The sequence below is a fragment of the Canis lupus genome, chromosome 5 (assembly GCF_048164855.1).
Source record: "Canis lupus baileyi chromosome 5, mCanLup2.hap1, whole genome shotgun sequence".
Lineage (NCBI taxonomy): Eukaryota > Metazoa > Chordata > Mammalia > Carnivora > Canidae > Canis > Canis lupus.
The window spans coordinates 62,387,131-62,402,446 of record NC_132842.1 but is presented as its reverse complement, the minus strand read 5'-3'; the positions used below and the strand labels follow the sequence as shown (position 1 = coordinate 62,402,446).

The following is a 15,316-nucleotide window of genomic DNA, read 5'->3' as shown; positions in this document are numbered from 1 at the left end:
CTGAACACCTGCGTCCTGCTCGGTGAACTCATTCTTTCATGTCAGAACCAACCCCCAGGAGGACAGTCTTTGGAGCATTCGGCCGTGTCGTCCCAAACTGCCCGAGAACCGGGGTCCTCCAGGAGTTTCTTCCCATGGATTAATTGCCTCTTCCTACTCTTCCAGGTGCCAGTCCCGGATTGCCCGAACTCTGCCTGTGGATCAGAAGCCGGAATGTCGGCCGTATTGGGAAAAGGATGATCCTTCGATGCCTCTGCCATTCGATCTCACAGACATCGTTTCAGAACTCAGAGGTCTGCTTCTGGAAGCAAAACCCTAGAAGGAGCCCAAGTTTTAGGTGGAGGAGGAAAAGCTAGTTTTGGCCTCCTTCCTCTAACCTTGCCACAGGCTCAGGCAAGGGCAGTATGGGTAGACTTGGCCTTTAGATTATAGAACCTGGGTCCCCGTTGGAAAGAGTAGGGAATGGAGCCCACGAATATTAAAATGTTCTAAAATATTAAAAGATGGCACAGTGTTATAATCTGATTTGGTACGAAACAAGAACCTGCCCCCAAAATACTGTTCCCCACTAGGATTTTTCATGGGAGCCATTCAGCTCCCAAGAGCCAAGGGGTGGGCCCTGTCTATGGCAGAGCCCAACCTACTTTCCACCTTCCCAAGCCTTTTCAGAGACTCTAGAATAGAAGACTCTTAGTCATCCGGGGGAAGACAGAACCTATATGCCGGTCCCCCCAGTTTCTCACCACGCCCTCTAGAGGCTGTGCTGTCCTATATGGTAGCCCCTAGCTGGGTGCAGCTTCTTAAATCCAGTTTCCATTGTAATTAAAAATTCAGTTCCTCAGCTGCTTAGGTAGCCACACATGTCTGGTGATTAGCATATTGGGCAGCACAGATGCAGAACATTTTCACCATCGTGGAAAGTCCTGTTGGATAATGCTTCTATAAAAAATTTGAGAGCAGGAAATTCTCTTCTCCACTTGTCTATAGCCACCATCACCATTGGCAAAAAGAATGAAAAGAGAAATGAGTCATTGAAGAGCAGCCACTGTCCCTTCTGTGAGCCAGACCTCAGTAACAGCCCAAGTTATGAGTTCTGTCCTCTGCCCCTGGGAACGAGGAGGTATTGGAAATTAAAATACACTTGACATCTGTCGTTGAGAAGTTTCCCTGATCTAATGAAAGAGACGCAGACCTGTTTGCATTGCCTCATGGACTTGGCCCACACATGCATTTTTCTAGAATTCCCCCATCCATCCATGCATAACGAAAGATGGGATGGAGGCCCGGGGAGTCCCAGTGGCCCATTCTGATGATATCGGTGCATCAGAGAGGAGACGTTTAGTAGAGGTGGAAACCTGGGCTTTGGCTTTGGAGTGTCTGGATCAAAACAGCACACTGGCTCTGTGACTTTTGACATGTCACTGTGCCTCAGTTTCCTTATCCTTATGACGGGGGTACTAAAAACACCAACTGACAAAGTGAATAGTAAATGGAATAACCTAGCTACAGGTATAGAACAAATTCTGACAGGTAGATACCTGGTAAATATTAGTATTCTTCTGTATCTGTAAGCTGACCCGATGTAGACGTTGGCCCCCACTGCCCTCATGCTGATTTTGTCTCGTGATGCCATTAACACATCTCTCCCTTTTTGGCTTGGCCCCTGCCCCATGGTGACCCCAGAAATCACGAGAATAGTTAGCCCCCTGCCCCAGCCCATCGCCTTCTCTGGTAGTGGTTTACCTGTAGTTTGGAAGCCGAAGAGCTCTTTTGCGCATTGAGTGGCACACAGAGAACCCGACTCTGTCCCACCATTAGAATGTCCCCAATTCAAGGTAGCGTTCACTTCCACGGAGTCAACCGCCGAAAGGCCACATTACCCAAAGCAGCCAGGGTTTCATCATCTGGAGACTCTGTTCTCTCAGACCTTGGATGAATCCCCTCATGTCCTTGAGCCTCATCAGTAAAAGAGAAAGGAAGTGCTGCCTGCCTCACCATCCCCGGGCTATCATAGAGATTAGATGAACTCCTGGAGGTAAGGAGTGTGTGGCACATAGAAACCACATTCTAGGCACCAAGGCCGTGTGGCCTGCTCTTGGACTGATTTCGTGCCAGAGCTTCTTCTGTGTTACCATTTCATGAGGTGCCAATATTTAAAAATTGGGAGATCTCATAGAAAAATTAAAACATGTGCATTCTCTTTAGAATTCAGAACATCTGGCAGCCCTAGGCCTCCATCCTGGCATGGCAACGGGCTAAGTAGCATCTTCTCACTCTTGGGCAGGATGTGAGGGGCCTCCATGGCCCCCGGTGCTCCCCGTAATCATTTATCATAAACCCGACCCCTCACTGTCAGCACTCTCCAGACCTGCTTGCTTGCTCCCCTACCGTAGAAATAGGTAATCATGGTTAGTGCTTTCCCCAATGTGTGTGTTTTACTATTGAGCTATATTTGTGGACTACTTGTAGTAATATGTCTTGTACGTCACTCATAAACAATAAAAATATTAAAAAGATATGATAAGAAACTGAGAGAGGTCCCACTCTTTTCTCCTTGAATGCTAGTGGGCGGGCCTGCTTCCTTGGCTTGGGGTTAGGTGGAGATAGTTCTCGAACCCCTCCAGGTGGGGCCAGGTGATGCACCAGGGGTGGGAGAAACCACTGCCTAAAGCAAGCCTAACAAGTGAGATCTCGTTTTCGCAGAAGAGATGATGGCTTTCAGCAAGTGTGAGCTCAGCGTGCTTGGGGATTATGGATGCTCTGTGGGGAGGGTTCAGGTGGGTAGAAGGAGGGACAGCAAGAGACAATATGAAGGGGGGTTTCTGGGGCTACTGGCCATCAACCAGTTCCCACAGGCCGAAGGAAGGTCTCATTCTCCCCCTGAGAGCTAGGAAAGGACTTTCCTGGGAACATGGGCCACAGTGTGGTTGAGGGAGCAGGCGGCCTGGCCCCAGGGACCACCTGGAATCAGCAGCCCCACCTGCTTCCTGCCTGGCTCCCCCCCCCCCCCCACCAGTCCTAACTCTCTTGAGAAAAGTGATCTGAAGAGATCCCCTTGCCCTCAGTTGCTCTTCCCCTCCCTTCTGCAACCCCCAAACCTTTCTTGACCACCTACCATGGCTCAGCGGCTTCTGTGAACCCCGGGCATCCAAGGGCTCCCCTGTGCCAGCCCCGTGCTGAGGGCGAGCGATACACAGTGACCGAAATAGTGGGGGGACGTACAGCATACCTGCAGATCAACAACATGATGGTTTCACATGGTCGTACGTCCCGGGAAGGGGACCCACTGGGGATTGACAGAAGGTGGCTCAGACCTTGAGATGGGGAAGCTGTCCTGGGGGGCCCTCCAAGTGCAATTATGGGGGTCGTCCCACCCTGCCACCTCGCAACAAGCCACTCCTGCACTGAGGGGGTGGGGAGTGCCTCTCCTGCCACCCCAGCCTCCCAGTCAGGGGAGCTCGCTAGGCAGAGAAGAGCGGGGTCATGGCATCACCTGTGACACAATTTTAGTAATAAGCTGCTAAATCCATCACCAATTGAATCGAGGGATGCTGGAAATGAGATTCCATAGGCCCTATTTAATAGACACCCCACATTCAGCAGAACAGTTTCTGTGTGTTTCAGGGGAAGGTATTTTCGAATGCAACTGTTGTGGGTTTTGTTTTGTTTTTTTTTCCTCTGCTCTAGTTAAGGCTGATTTTACCACTGGGCAAATTGCATACATTTGGATCCATGCCATGCTAAATACTGTTTATTTTGGAGATCTGTCAGAGGCAAGTGCACAGAAGACAGGGGGATTCTTATTTGAAAAGGCAATTCTCCTCCAAACAGATTGAGAAGGAGAGGAGAGAGCGGATCAGGATGTGCTGATGTGGTAATGCCATTTATCCAGTTTGCCTTTGTCACTTTGTGATTAAATGGTATTTTTAATTAAGTCTCATCGAGAGCCATAGGTACCACGATGGTGAAATCAATTTGACAGCCATAAAGGGGGAGGAAAGGCCCAGGAGTGTGTTGTACTGACGGCGGCTGCAGGAGAGCTGGGCTGCTTTAGGGCCTGGGGGGCGAGGGGCCAGGGGGGAGGGGGAGGTGCAGGTCATAGCTTCCCTTGGGACAGGGGCACCTACGGCAGGCCTGAGTGCCATAGGGAAAAGGAGACACCGACTCATGCTCACCTGAGAGACCCCAATACACATTCCCAGAGCGGCTGGGGACTCCACGCAGGGGTCTGCAGGCTCGGCCTCTGGGTGGTCTCCTACCAGTAAGGAGGAAGCACATGGCCAGCCCCGCGGGTGCTGCAGCCCGGCCCCCCCGGCAGCGCGGCCCACGGCCCTCCGTCCCCCGGGCCCCGCTGTTCGCACAGGACGGGCCCAGTTCCTCTGCGATCTGAACCATTTAGAGGCAAGACATCCTTCCAGATAACCTGCGCAGATCCCTGTCCCACGGTTGAAAACTAGGCCCCTCTGCACCCCCTTCCATTTATCCTGTTCCCATCGACCAGCTTTCCTTCTGACTCCTGGATGGCAGCAAGAGGCTTCTGGCAGCGGGCTTCCCCACTTTGACTCCGGGTCCGGTGCCTGACCCGAAGGCTGCCGTCCTTTTAAGCCTCTGTTTTCTTGTCTACAAAATGGGGATCATAGTAATGGATCTACCGCCTAAGGTCCTTGTGCAGATTCAATACGGTGCATGGGGGCGGGGCGCCTGGGTGCCTCAGGCGGTTAGCATCTGCCTTCGGCTCAAGTCATGATCTGGGGTCCTGGGTTCAAGCCCCGGGTCAGGCTCCCTGCTCAGTGGGGAATCTCCTTCTCCCTCTGCCTCTGCCCCCCACCCACTGCTGTTCTCTCTCTTGCTGTCTCAAATAAATGAATAAAATCTTTAAAAAAAAATACTGTGCATATAAAATGCCTGCAGCAGTGCCTGTTGTAGCAGGTCTTGAGAGCAGGTCTATGAGCTATAATGTTTATTATCCTCTGATAACCGTGGTAGCTTTGGGACTTGGGCAAATCACTTGACCTCCCTGGGCCCCAGTCTTTGTTTTTGTTTTTGTTTTTTTTTAAAGATTTTATTTATTTTATTTATTCATGAGAGACACACACAGAGAGAGGCAGAGACACAGGCAGAGGGAGAAGCAGGCCCCATGCAGGGAGCCCGACGTGGGACTCGATCCCGGGTCTCCAGGATCACACCCTGGGCTGAAGGCGGTGCTAAACCGCTGAGCCCCCCCGGGCTGCCCGCCAGTCTTTGTTTATATAACAGGGAGGACAGTAATGCCTCGCTCACTGGATTGTTCCGTCCCCAGGATCCTGCCCATATAGTGAGTCACATCGTGTCTCGTACTTAGTGCCAGAACAACACGTTACCATTTATATTTCCCCGTTTGCACCTCCCGGCTTCCATTTTTTTCTAGGCAGATGGCATGGAACTTCTTATAAATGAGATCCTATGAAAAATGATTCTTCACTCTTGCTTTCCTCCAGTGGGATTAGGTCACCCGCTGCAATTTTAGATTTGCTTAAAAAAATTCTTGCCATCACCTTCTAATGGATGATCTGTGTACAACAATTGTTTATTGACTGTGAATGTCTGAGCACCAGGGTCAGTCTATTTCAAGGGGAGGGAAGCATTAATTAACTTCCAGCATTAGATTCCGTGATTCTTTTCCAATGATGCAGTTCATGACTTTGCTTGCATTTACTTTTCATCAGTCCTGAAAGAATCGAGGTAAAATAGTTCTTCTGCACATGTGTGTCAAGCTAAATGGATAACAGCAGATACAGATCTGTTTGCCTGTCTGCACTTGCCTTTAGACAAAATTCATCAATTTTACAAAAGCCACTGACTAAACATGGCACCAATACAAATGAAGTGCTTCTAGCACAAGGGTTTTCCTGTTGCTTTTAATCTGGTAAGTGGGGCAGCTTCCTGCTGCGAGATGGGAAGCGCTGGCCTAGGTCAGCTCTGTGCCCCACGCACAGGAAGGTCAAGGCCGTTCTACAGGAAGTTTAGGAAAAGCACAGGGCTTCCGGACCGGACCGCGTGTGCTTAGAGCAAGTTGACCTGCTGAGTGAGTGACTGTCCGCAGGAAGCACCTCCGCAGTCTTGCTAGATATTAAAGATGAAATAAAGACCAGGGATTAGCCTGCCCTTGGTGGCGCCAGTTTCAAGGGCATCCCGCCTGCCCTTCCCAGCTCCTGGGACAAGGGGAGGGTCTGCTGTGGAAAGAAACCCCACGGGAGAATCCCAGCACCCCCCGGTGCACCCCCACAGAGACAGCAACGGAAGGGCTTGTAGATGCTGAGGTCCGGTGCCCATGCAAGGAAGCAAGATTATGATTATTTTGTGAGACCAGTAGGATTCGGATGGGCAATGGAAGCACTGGTGTGCGTTTTCATCAGCCCTACTAGGGCAAGGCCCGTGTAACCTGGGAGCGGCGTATGGCTCACAGTTGAACACCTCCCCCCCACCACCACCCCCCCCACACACACAAGCAGCTAGACCAGGGGGCACTGGAGTGGCCTTCTGCGTGACAATAGTCTCCAAGAACTTTCGAAATTTTTTTCAGACCCCGGGGCACCTGGGTGGCCCAGTGGGTTAAGCATCCAACTCTTGGTCTCAGCTCGGGTCTGGATCTCAGGGTCGTGAGTTCAAGCCCCACGTTAGGCTCCACATGCAGCATGGAGTCTACGTTTTTAAAAAATCTGTTTAAGACCTCATGCCCCCTGCCAAAATCCCTGTACCCGCGGATAAGTGTGCTCAGCACTGGGGCACCCCCAGGTGAAGGGAACACGCTTTAGTTAGTTTCTTGGGAAAACTGTCATCTCCCTGCTGAAAACCCCCACTCATCCCTCCAAACAGGGAATCCCATTCTTCGTTTTGGACCATGCGCAGCTAACCTAGCAACCCCAGAGCCCCCCGGAAGGGCTGAGTCAATTTCTCAGAGTGGCTCAAGAGACTGCTCGTAACTCATCCAACACAGAAAACTGGACCTCTGGTCACCCCCTGCCCCCCGCACCCCACCCCCACCCCAGTGCTTCAGACAGAGATTTCCAGTTGATTACGCCTTGATTAGAGTCGGGGAAAAGCAGGCCAGGTATATAGGATTCCCATTGTCCCTCCCTCCGCGGCTCCCGACCAGGGTCAGGCTGAGCGGCCCCTTGGTGAACATGTGAACAATCAAAGCCCTGTTTACCATGGACGTTTAGTTTTCTTTTCTCAAAATCAAAACAGAGTTTAGTAGGCAGCGTATTTCATACATGCCTCTTGATCAATGGAATGATCTGTCAGAAGCCATTAGAGCCCCCATTAGCTCGAATGCATTCAAAGCTCAACTATTGGATCATTGAAGGGCCACAGTGATTGTTTTTAATATACTGTACATTGATTTCTCCCCGTGAGCGGTAACATAAGTTTGAAACTAACTGTGTATGACTAAAGCTTCATTTGCTGTCTCCAGTCCTCTGTGAGAAGCATGGTTTCACTTCGACCAGAAATGTCTGTGTATAGTTTTTAAAGAGATGCAGACCCTGTTAGATTTCCCAAGGTTTAGACTGGGTCGAATGGGGGGGTTTTTGGTTGTTGTTATTTTTTTTTTTCCTTTCCCTGAGCTTTCTCCCATATCTTTGTGCCCATTAAGTGAGTTGTGCGTGCAGAATGGGAGAGGCATCCCTGCCAAGGACCTCAAGTGAAAGGCAGTGGGGGAAATTTTTCTGAAAGCATGAAGCCCCAGCTGAGGCCAACATCGAAGTGAATTTGACAGCCTTGGGCCAGCAAAACTCTGCCCACACAAAGCAACAGAAGTGTGGCTGAGTCAGGGGCCTCCTCACTGGGGCATAGCTTGTCGAGCTGAAGGTGGAAGCTCCCCAGGTGGGGAAGCTAGCCATGCCCTCTCCCCCGCTCTGGCCTGCCAGTGGCTGCCATACTGCCAACACTTGTGTTGACTCGTCTTCTCAGCCTTTGCCAAGTGGATCCTTCGAACACTCGATTCCTTCCTAAATGCCAGACTCTGTGCTAGGGACACAAGGTCCGTGTCCTCAAAGTCCTGTTCTTGACCAGCATTTCTGATCTCAGGCCCTCGCTCATTTTTACACACTGTACCCGTTTTACAGATGGGAGAAACTAAGTTATTGAAGGTGAATTCTAGAAACTGGATTTTAAGCTCCTGGTATGTACTAAGATTTGGGAAGAGTATGAAGATTCTTGGATCCACCTCCCAAATAAACCCCAATATGTTGAAGAAGAAGACAGCTCCAGAGTGCTCACAAGAACAAGAACAGCCTACCCCTCCAATTCCAGCCCAGAAAGAAGAAATTCTGATAGTCTAGAAAATAGTTTGGTTGCCATTAATTCTCATTCCCCTGGGCCACAAAGGTCCACAAAATTTTGGCGATTTTTTTTAACTACCCAAACAAGCCATTGGAATTCATGGTGCAGGTTATTAAAATCAAAGAGGCCAAGACTGATCACCCCAAACACACAGGCCAAGCAAAAGTGACAAGAGCAAAATGCAGAGCAGGAGTCAACAAATTACAGCCTACGGCCAAATCTGGCCCGTCACTTGTTTTCATAAAATAAAGTCGTGTGGGAAGGCAGCCACACTTGGGTTTGTGCATTGTCTATGGCTGTCCCCTCACTCCCGTGGCGGAATGGAGTAGTTGCCACAGAGACCATAGGACCCACAAAGCCTAAAATATTTACTACCTGGCTCTTTACAGAAAAAGGATCGCCAAGCCCTAGACTCACTCAGAAAATTAGCCCTACCACCGGCGATTGTGCATGTTAGGTGATTAACATCTTGTCCAGCACTTAGTAATGACTCACCGGGTATAAATGACGACGATGAATCTTATTACAGTGTCCGGATCCAAGCACTCATGCCAAGACCGCTCTCCATACAGCAACGTGGAAAAAAAATAGTGATGATAAAGGCGTTCCAGGGCAGCTCTTTTAAGGGGAGAAACAGAACCAAGAGCCAAACCTAAGGCTCTTCCTGAATTCGAGAAGCCTGAGCCATGCGGCCGGGGAGGCCAACCCGGGGGGTGGGGGGGGTGGCTCTGGGGCCGGCGTCTGGCCTCAGCAGCCGCAGCCTGCCCCTCCAAGTGGGACTGCAGGGCGGGCCCCGGGGGGCCTGGCGGGGTGCTCCGGACCGCGTGCTCCTGGGCCCAGGCTCGCGTGGTCCCGATGGCTCACGAGGAGAGGTGGGGGGGCCTGGTCCATGATTTTTTTTTTCTTCTTCCAAGGTGGGTGCTGGGAGGCAGCGGGCGACGCTCCCTAACGTGGGGGGCTGACCCGTGTGTCCTCACAGAGGGTCAGCGCGGGGGGCCTCCGGCTCCGGGAGGGACTTCCAAATCGCTCGCTGGCGCGCGGACGTTGGAGCCGAAACGCAGTTGCGTGCCCGTTGCCGTGTCCTGCATCCGTCGCTGTGCTGCTCCTCCTCGCCTCCCCGCAGCCCGCGCTGCGCCTCCGCCGTCCAGGCCGCGGGCGGCCCCTCTTGCCACCTCAATCCTTGACTCGCTTGCAAGCCACCCCACGTGGATCCTTCCCGCTTGTGCCGTCCCCGGACAGTTTGGGAATATAATTTGACTCGTCAGACTGGGCTTCCAGAGCGGACCACGGGATGCTGGAGGGCAGAGCTCACAGCAGCGCTCTTGACTTCCAGGTTAGCGCGTCCATCAAACTCAGGAGGACGCTCCCTCCCCCCAAACCCGTTAATATTTATTAGCTATCAATCGAGCGAACCTTTGTCTGACATGTAAGAAGTACCCCGTAAGCATTCGTTGGCTGCCCGTTGGAGTGGAATTCATCTGACCGTCACCCTGCTGTCCAGTCTCCACTCCACAGCTTACGTATCTACCCCTGACCTCTCTCTCCAACTTCACCCCCCAAAATTTGCCTCTCGCCTGTGTTTTGTACAACATCTGGACCCTTCCGTGGCTCCAGTGCTGTGTCTTACGTGTGCGGGCCCCGGGCATGGTGGGCCTCAGTGGCAGGCCAGAGGACAAGCCGAGCCTGGTGGGGCCAGGGAGCCTCTGGCCAGAAATGTTCATGTCCCAAAGACGCATTCGGTCAAGGAGGTGCCAGTAGGTTAGCCAAGGCTTCTGAGCTGGTGTTTGGGGCATGGCAGCAGGGGTCTCCCAGAGGCAGAGGAAGCAGCCCAAGGACAAGCCGGCAAGGCCTTCTCCGAGCAGCAGGCCCTGGGGATCCAGGCCCAGCACAGCTCCAGAGAGCAAGATCACAAACAGCAGACTGCCTGCCGGGGCCCGCGGAGGTCGAGGGAAAGCTGGAAGACCTCAGCGGACACAGACTTGGAGCAGTGGGCTTGGGTTGGCAAAACAGTTGCAGACCCTACTGGCCTGGGGTCATAAAGTTGGTAAGACACTGCTCTCAAATCATAGACATTTAACCCAATCTTGTGTGCTCGGGAAGGACACACAAACATAAGGGCTAAATGGCCTGGTGATTCCCTCCCCAAGTTACACTCGGGGTACACAGCCTGGAGGAGTCGGGGGAGATGGGACCAGAATCCCTGTTCCCTCATTCTGGAAGTTACCCGTGGCTTAAATCACAAGCCAGCTGCTACACCTGGTGCTCCACGTAAAACCACAACATGTTCCAGCACCGGAGGAGAAACCCTGCAGAGCTTTCTCCAAAGAGGACATACAGGTGGTGAATATGCCCATGAAAAGATGGCCAATATCATTTGCCATTAGAGAAATGCAAATAAACCACTGACGCCTGCGTGACTCTGTGGCTGAGCATCTGCCTTTGGCTCACAGTGTGATCCCGGGGTCCTGAGATCGAGTCTGGCATCGGGCTTCCTGCGGGGAGCCTGCTTCTCCCTCTGCCTGTGTCTCTGCCTCTCTCTGTGTCTCTCATGAATAAATAAATAAAAACCTATTTTTTTTAAAAGAGAGAGAAATGCAAATAAGACCACAAGGTATACCCCTACATATCTGTGACAATGGCTGCCATTTTATTTTATTTTATTTTTAAAAATATTTTATTTATTCATTTATCTATCTATCTATCTATCTATCTATCTATCTATTTGAAAGAGAGGGTGTGAGCATGAGCAGGAGGGGCAGAGGGAGATGGAGAGAGAGAATCTCAAGCAGACGTCCCGCTGAGCTTGGAGCCCGATATGGGGCTTAATCCCATGACCCCGAGATCATGACCTGAACTGAAATCAAGAGTCTGACACTCAACCAACTGATTCACCCAAGTGCCCCTACGGCTGGCTGCCTTTTAAAGGTAGTGGTATCACCTTATGCTGGCAAGAACGTGGAGGAGGGGGGTCACTTACCCATTGCTGGTGGGAACGTAGAAAGGCAGAGCCGCTCTGAAAAAATAGTTGGGCAGTTTCTTATAAAACTAAACAGTAGTTAGCACATGACCCAGCAAGAGCACCCAAATTCATCCCCCAGGAGGCAAATCTATATTCACACCAAACCTGTACACACATGAGCCAAGTAGCTATTCACAAGAGCCTCCAAATGTAAACAACCTGCAGTGAGTGAATAAACGTGAGTACATCCACGCCTCGGAATACTACTAACCAATAAAAAAGCAATAGGCTACCAATACGCACAGCACCTTGGGTGGGTCTCAGGGGACGTATGCTGAGCGAAAAGAATCCAATCTGTTATACGCTGGAAATGTGTATAAATAAACGGTTCCATTTATCATATGACCTAATATGAACTAATAAAAGCATAGAGCTGGAGAGAACAGATTGTAGTTGCCAGAGGAGAGGGACGGGAAGGGGTGGCTTCTCAGGGGCAGCGGTGGGAGCCTCGAGGTGCTGGAACGGCTCTGCACCTGGACCGGGGCGGTCACGTGAATCTACGCATGCAGTTGTGGAGAACTGCCTGCACATGTGCACACCCACACACACACACGGGCACCCTGGGAATTTGGAATCACCTCCCTGGATCCCAGCTCTGCCAGTTTCTTGGTTTTGATGCTGTGTATCAGCTACACAAGATGTTACAATCTGGGGAAACTGGCTGGGGCTCCCTGTACATTTTGGGGGCAGCTTCCTGTGCTGAACAGGAGCCCCTGGTTGGCCCAGTTGGTAGAGCATGCGACTCTTCATCTCGGGGTTATGAGTTCAATCCCCAACAAGGGCCTAGAGCTTACTTAAAAAATAAATAAATAAACAAAAAGACAAAAGACAGCACACCGAGTTGCAGCATGGCAGCCCCCCAGGGGACTCTTAGGAGTAATTGTACGTGATTTCATGAGTGGACCCCTCATAAGAAGGGACTCCACGCCGGCAGCACAAAGCTCGCTCATGCCTGTACCTCAGGACGACGCCCGCCCCGTGGGAAGCAGCTTCCCTGGGCGCTGCTGCTGTATCCTGGTGACTCCTGCCAGAAGGAGACCCATCTCCCCCGTTCACTCGCAGGACACTTTGACCTTTGGTGACCTGAAATGGCCTGTTGGATACGCTGGCCTAGGCTGTGCCCGAGTGTCCTTGGAGCCCCGTGCATGGGACTGGTAACCATCTGCGCCGCGCACAACGTGAGGTACGCTGTCTCACAACATGGAAACACATTGTGTTTTCCAGGTGACAACATTTGGGCATGGACGGGCCATAGAGGGTGCCCCACATGGCACAGCTAGGAGCTGGCAGAGACTGGATTCAGATCCAGGCTGTCTGGCTCGAGAGCCAGGGAGCACTGGGCCTCCGGTGCTTGACCTTAGCACCATTTTCGGTTCTGCCTCGGTCCTTGGTTCACCAGACATACCAGAAACCAGCTCTAGTAGAGGCAGGAATAACTTAGAGTTGCGTGCAGCCTCTGCCATTTGATCTCTGGGTTATGAGTTCTCTGTGCCCCCACTTCCCTTCTTTTAATTGGGGCTCCTAAGAGCACCTATGATGTAGCATTGTTTGAGGGGTGAAAAAGAGAAAGTACACGAAGCTTTTAGCATACTGCAAGACTCCCCGCAATTGCTCAAAAAAAGAGAAACCTAGCTTTTCCAGTGAGAAACTTTGCTTTTTGGGGCTGGGTGGTGACTTGGGGCACGGGGGCAGTTTCTTCATGAGCATTATTGTATAAAAGCAATTTCTGATCTCTGATGAGAAACAAAGGCACTAGCTCATGAAGCCCGCACTGTGAAAGCAGTCGGTGCCCTTCATAGCTTGGAGGCCATTGAACAAACGCGTCCCCTCTGAACGAACTGAGCGAGTGAACAGCTTTCCGGCATCAAGTCTGCCAGGGAAGGGGGGTCTGGGAGGAGGACCCCCTGTAAAGATGGCAGGGATGCTAGGGCGCATGGATTCTGAAACTATTCTAGAAGCTACCCTGTAGGGTTTTAGAGTGAAGTTGATGGATAACACCACTCCCCCAAATTTTTTAAAGGATATTTAAAAATTTGTGCTCAACTTCACAGAAAACTGGAGGAAACTTTTTTTTTTTAAGATTGTATTTATTTATTAATGAGAGACACACACAGAGAGAGAAACATAGGCAGACGGAGAAGCAGGCTCCTCCCAGGGGGCCCAATTCGGAACTTGAACCTGGGACCCCGGGATCACACCCTGAGCCAAAGGCAGATGCTCAACCACCGCTGAGCCACCCAGGCATTCCTGGAGGAAACTTTTATATATGTTCTCACCTCTCTGATCTCATCTCCTATGGCCCTGTCCACTCCCACTCTCAGCCCCAGCCATCTCTTTCTGCACTGGTCACTCTGGCTTCCCTGCACCAAGAACTCACCCACCGCAGAGCCTTTGCAGGGACTCTTTGCTCTGCTGGCACTCTTCTCCCAGATATCCACACAACTCCCTCACCACCTTCTTCTTCTTCTTCTTCTTCTTCTTCTTCTTCTTCTTCTTCTTCTTCTTCTTAAGATTTTTGTTTATTTATTCATGAGACACACACACACACACACACACACAGAGGCAGAGGCACAGGCAGAGGGAGAAGCAGGCTCGATGCAGGACTCGATCCCAGGTCTCCAGGATCACGCCCTGAGCCATAGGCAGACACTCAACCACTGAGCCACCCAGGCGTCCTGTCTCCCTCACCTTCTTAGGTTCTTTCTCAACGGTCACCTTCCAGTGAGGCCTTTCTTGACCACTTCTATTTAATGTCTTTGACATCAGGATTCAGCAGTGACGTGTCATAGTTTAATTTGCAGTGTTTTATTTCTTCTTTTTTAATGATACATAAAATAATGTTGTACCTTATAATCAAGGCAACTTTGAACTGATGAAATATGGTGTTTAAAGTGTCCACCACCCAGTTATTCTAAAGTACAGGTTTCAGATGGACTATTGATAAAGATAATAACGTAAATTCTTAATCTGCAATAAAAGGATTCCATTTGGGGTCAGATAACATTGGGGCGGGGGACATGGTGTCTGCAGTTGGTTCTTAGTGCATCTGTGCTGGAGGGAGGGAAATCTTTTCATTTATTTATGATTCTTGCTATTCTCTTTAAAATCTTTTCCCTGTCTTCTCTCGGTTTCTCTTTTCTCTAATGCTTGCTGGGGGGATTTCTTTTTCTCACGCGAATGTTAAAAACAACAATAATGCAAAACCTTCACAGTGACTCAGTCTTTGAAAACTGACATCAAGGTGAATGTCTAGAGGAAATTTGGGGCTTGCTGGGGCCGCCACGGGCAGTTTGCATTTAAACAAGTTGTGACTTTGATTTAAGAATTTGGCTTGATGGGTAATATATCCAAGGCAGGAGATGATGTATATATACTGTTTCCATCAGAAATATCAAGTTCTGTGTGTGATGTGTTTATTTCTCTGAGTGGTTATGTATTTAATAAATAATGTGTTTCAGTGGGGTATTATTTTCATCTCGGTGTTTAATACCTCCACAATATGTCTCAGATTCGGGGTTGAACGGCACCTCATAAATTATGAGCTGTTATTAGCTGCTTTCTGGTTACATCTTAATTATCAAGGCTGAAAAGACAGGGCAGATTTTATAAGCATTCATATTTTCTGTTTACAAGGCTTTTACTGGCGTCTAATAAATTTAATTACCTCTAATAAGAAGAGGAAATGAAGTTCTATTTAGCAAATTCATAGCTTTGAAATGCAGCTTGTAGCTTTATGAGCCTGGCAAGCCCCAGGAAGGTGAAAGCCATTGAAGGAAGCCGTTGAACCTGGTGAAAGCCAGGTTAAACTAACTGCAAAACTGCTAAATTATTTTTTGTTTCCATTTTATTGCTTCACCTCCAGGGTAAACTTCGGGCTACTTGATAAAGCAGCCTCGCAGGAACTTAAACTTTCCATGCCTTAGCCCACAGGGCCGAAGCAGATTCCTGTAGTAGAGGTGCATTTTTCAAACATAA

At 50.2% G+C, this 15,316-nt stretch overlaps 1 protein-coding gene across 3 annotated transcripts in view; it reads left to right on the top strand.

The window, feature by feature from the left end:
• Positions 1-15,316, top strand: part of FTO (FTO alpha-ketoglutarate dependent dioxygenase) — a 428,434-nt gene that overhangs the window by 377,229 nt on the left and 35,889 nt on the right. The window contains exon 9 of one of the 3 annotated variants that reach the window (XM_072827048.1): positions 166-2,532. The exons of the other annotated variants lie outside the window; for them this stretch is intronic. Within the exon in view, the coding sequence (XP_072683149.1) occupies positions 166-319 (154 nt within the window). The 3' untranslated portion in view covers positions 320-2,532. Of the gene's footprint in view, positions 1-165; positions 2,533-15,316 lie in introns of those variants that run through there. 3 annotated transcript variants of the gene reach the window in all.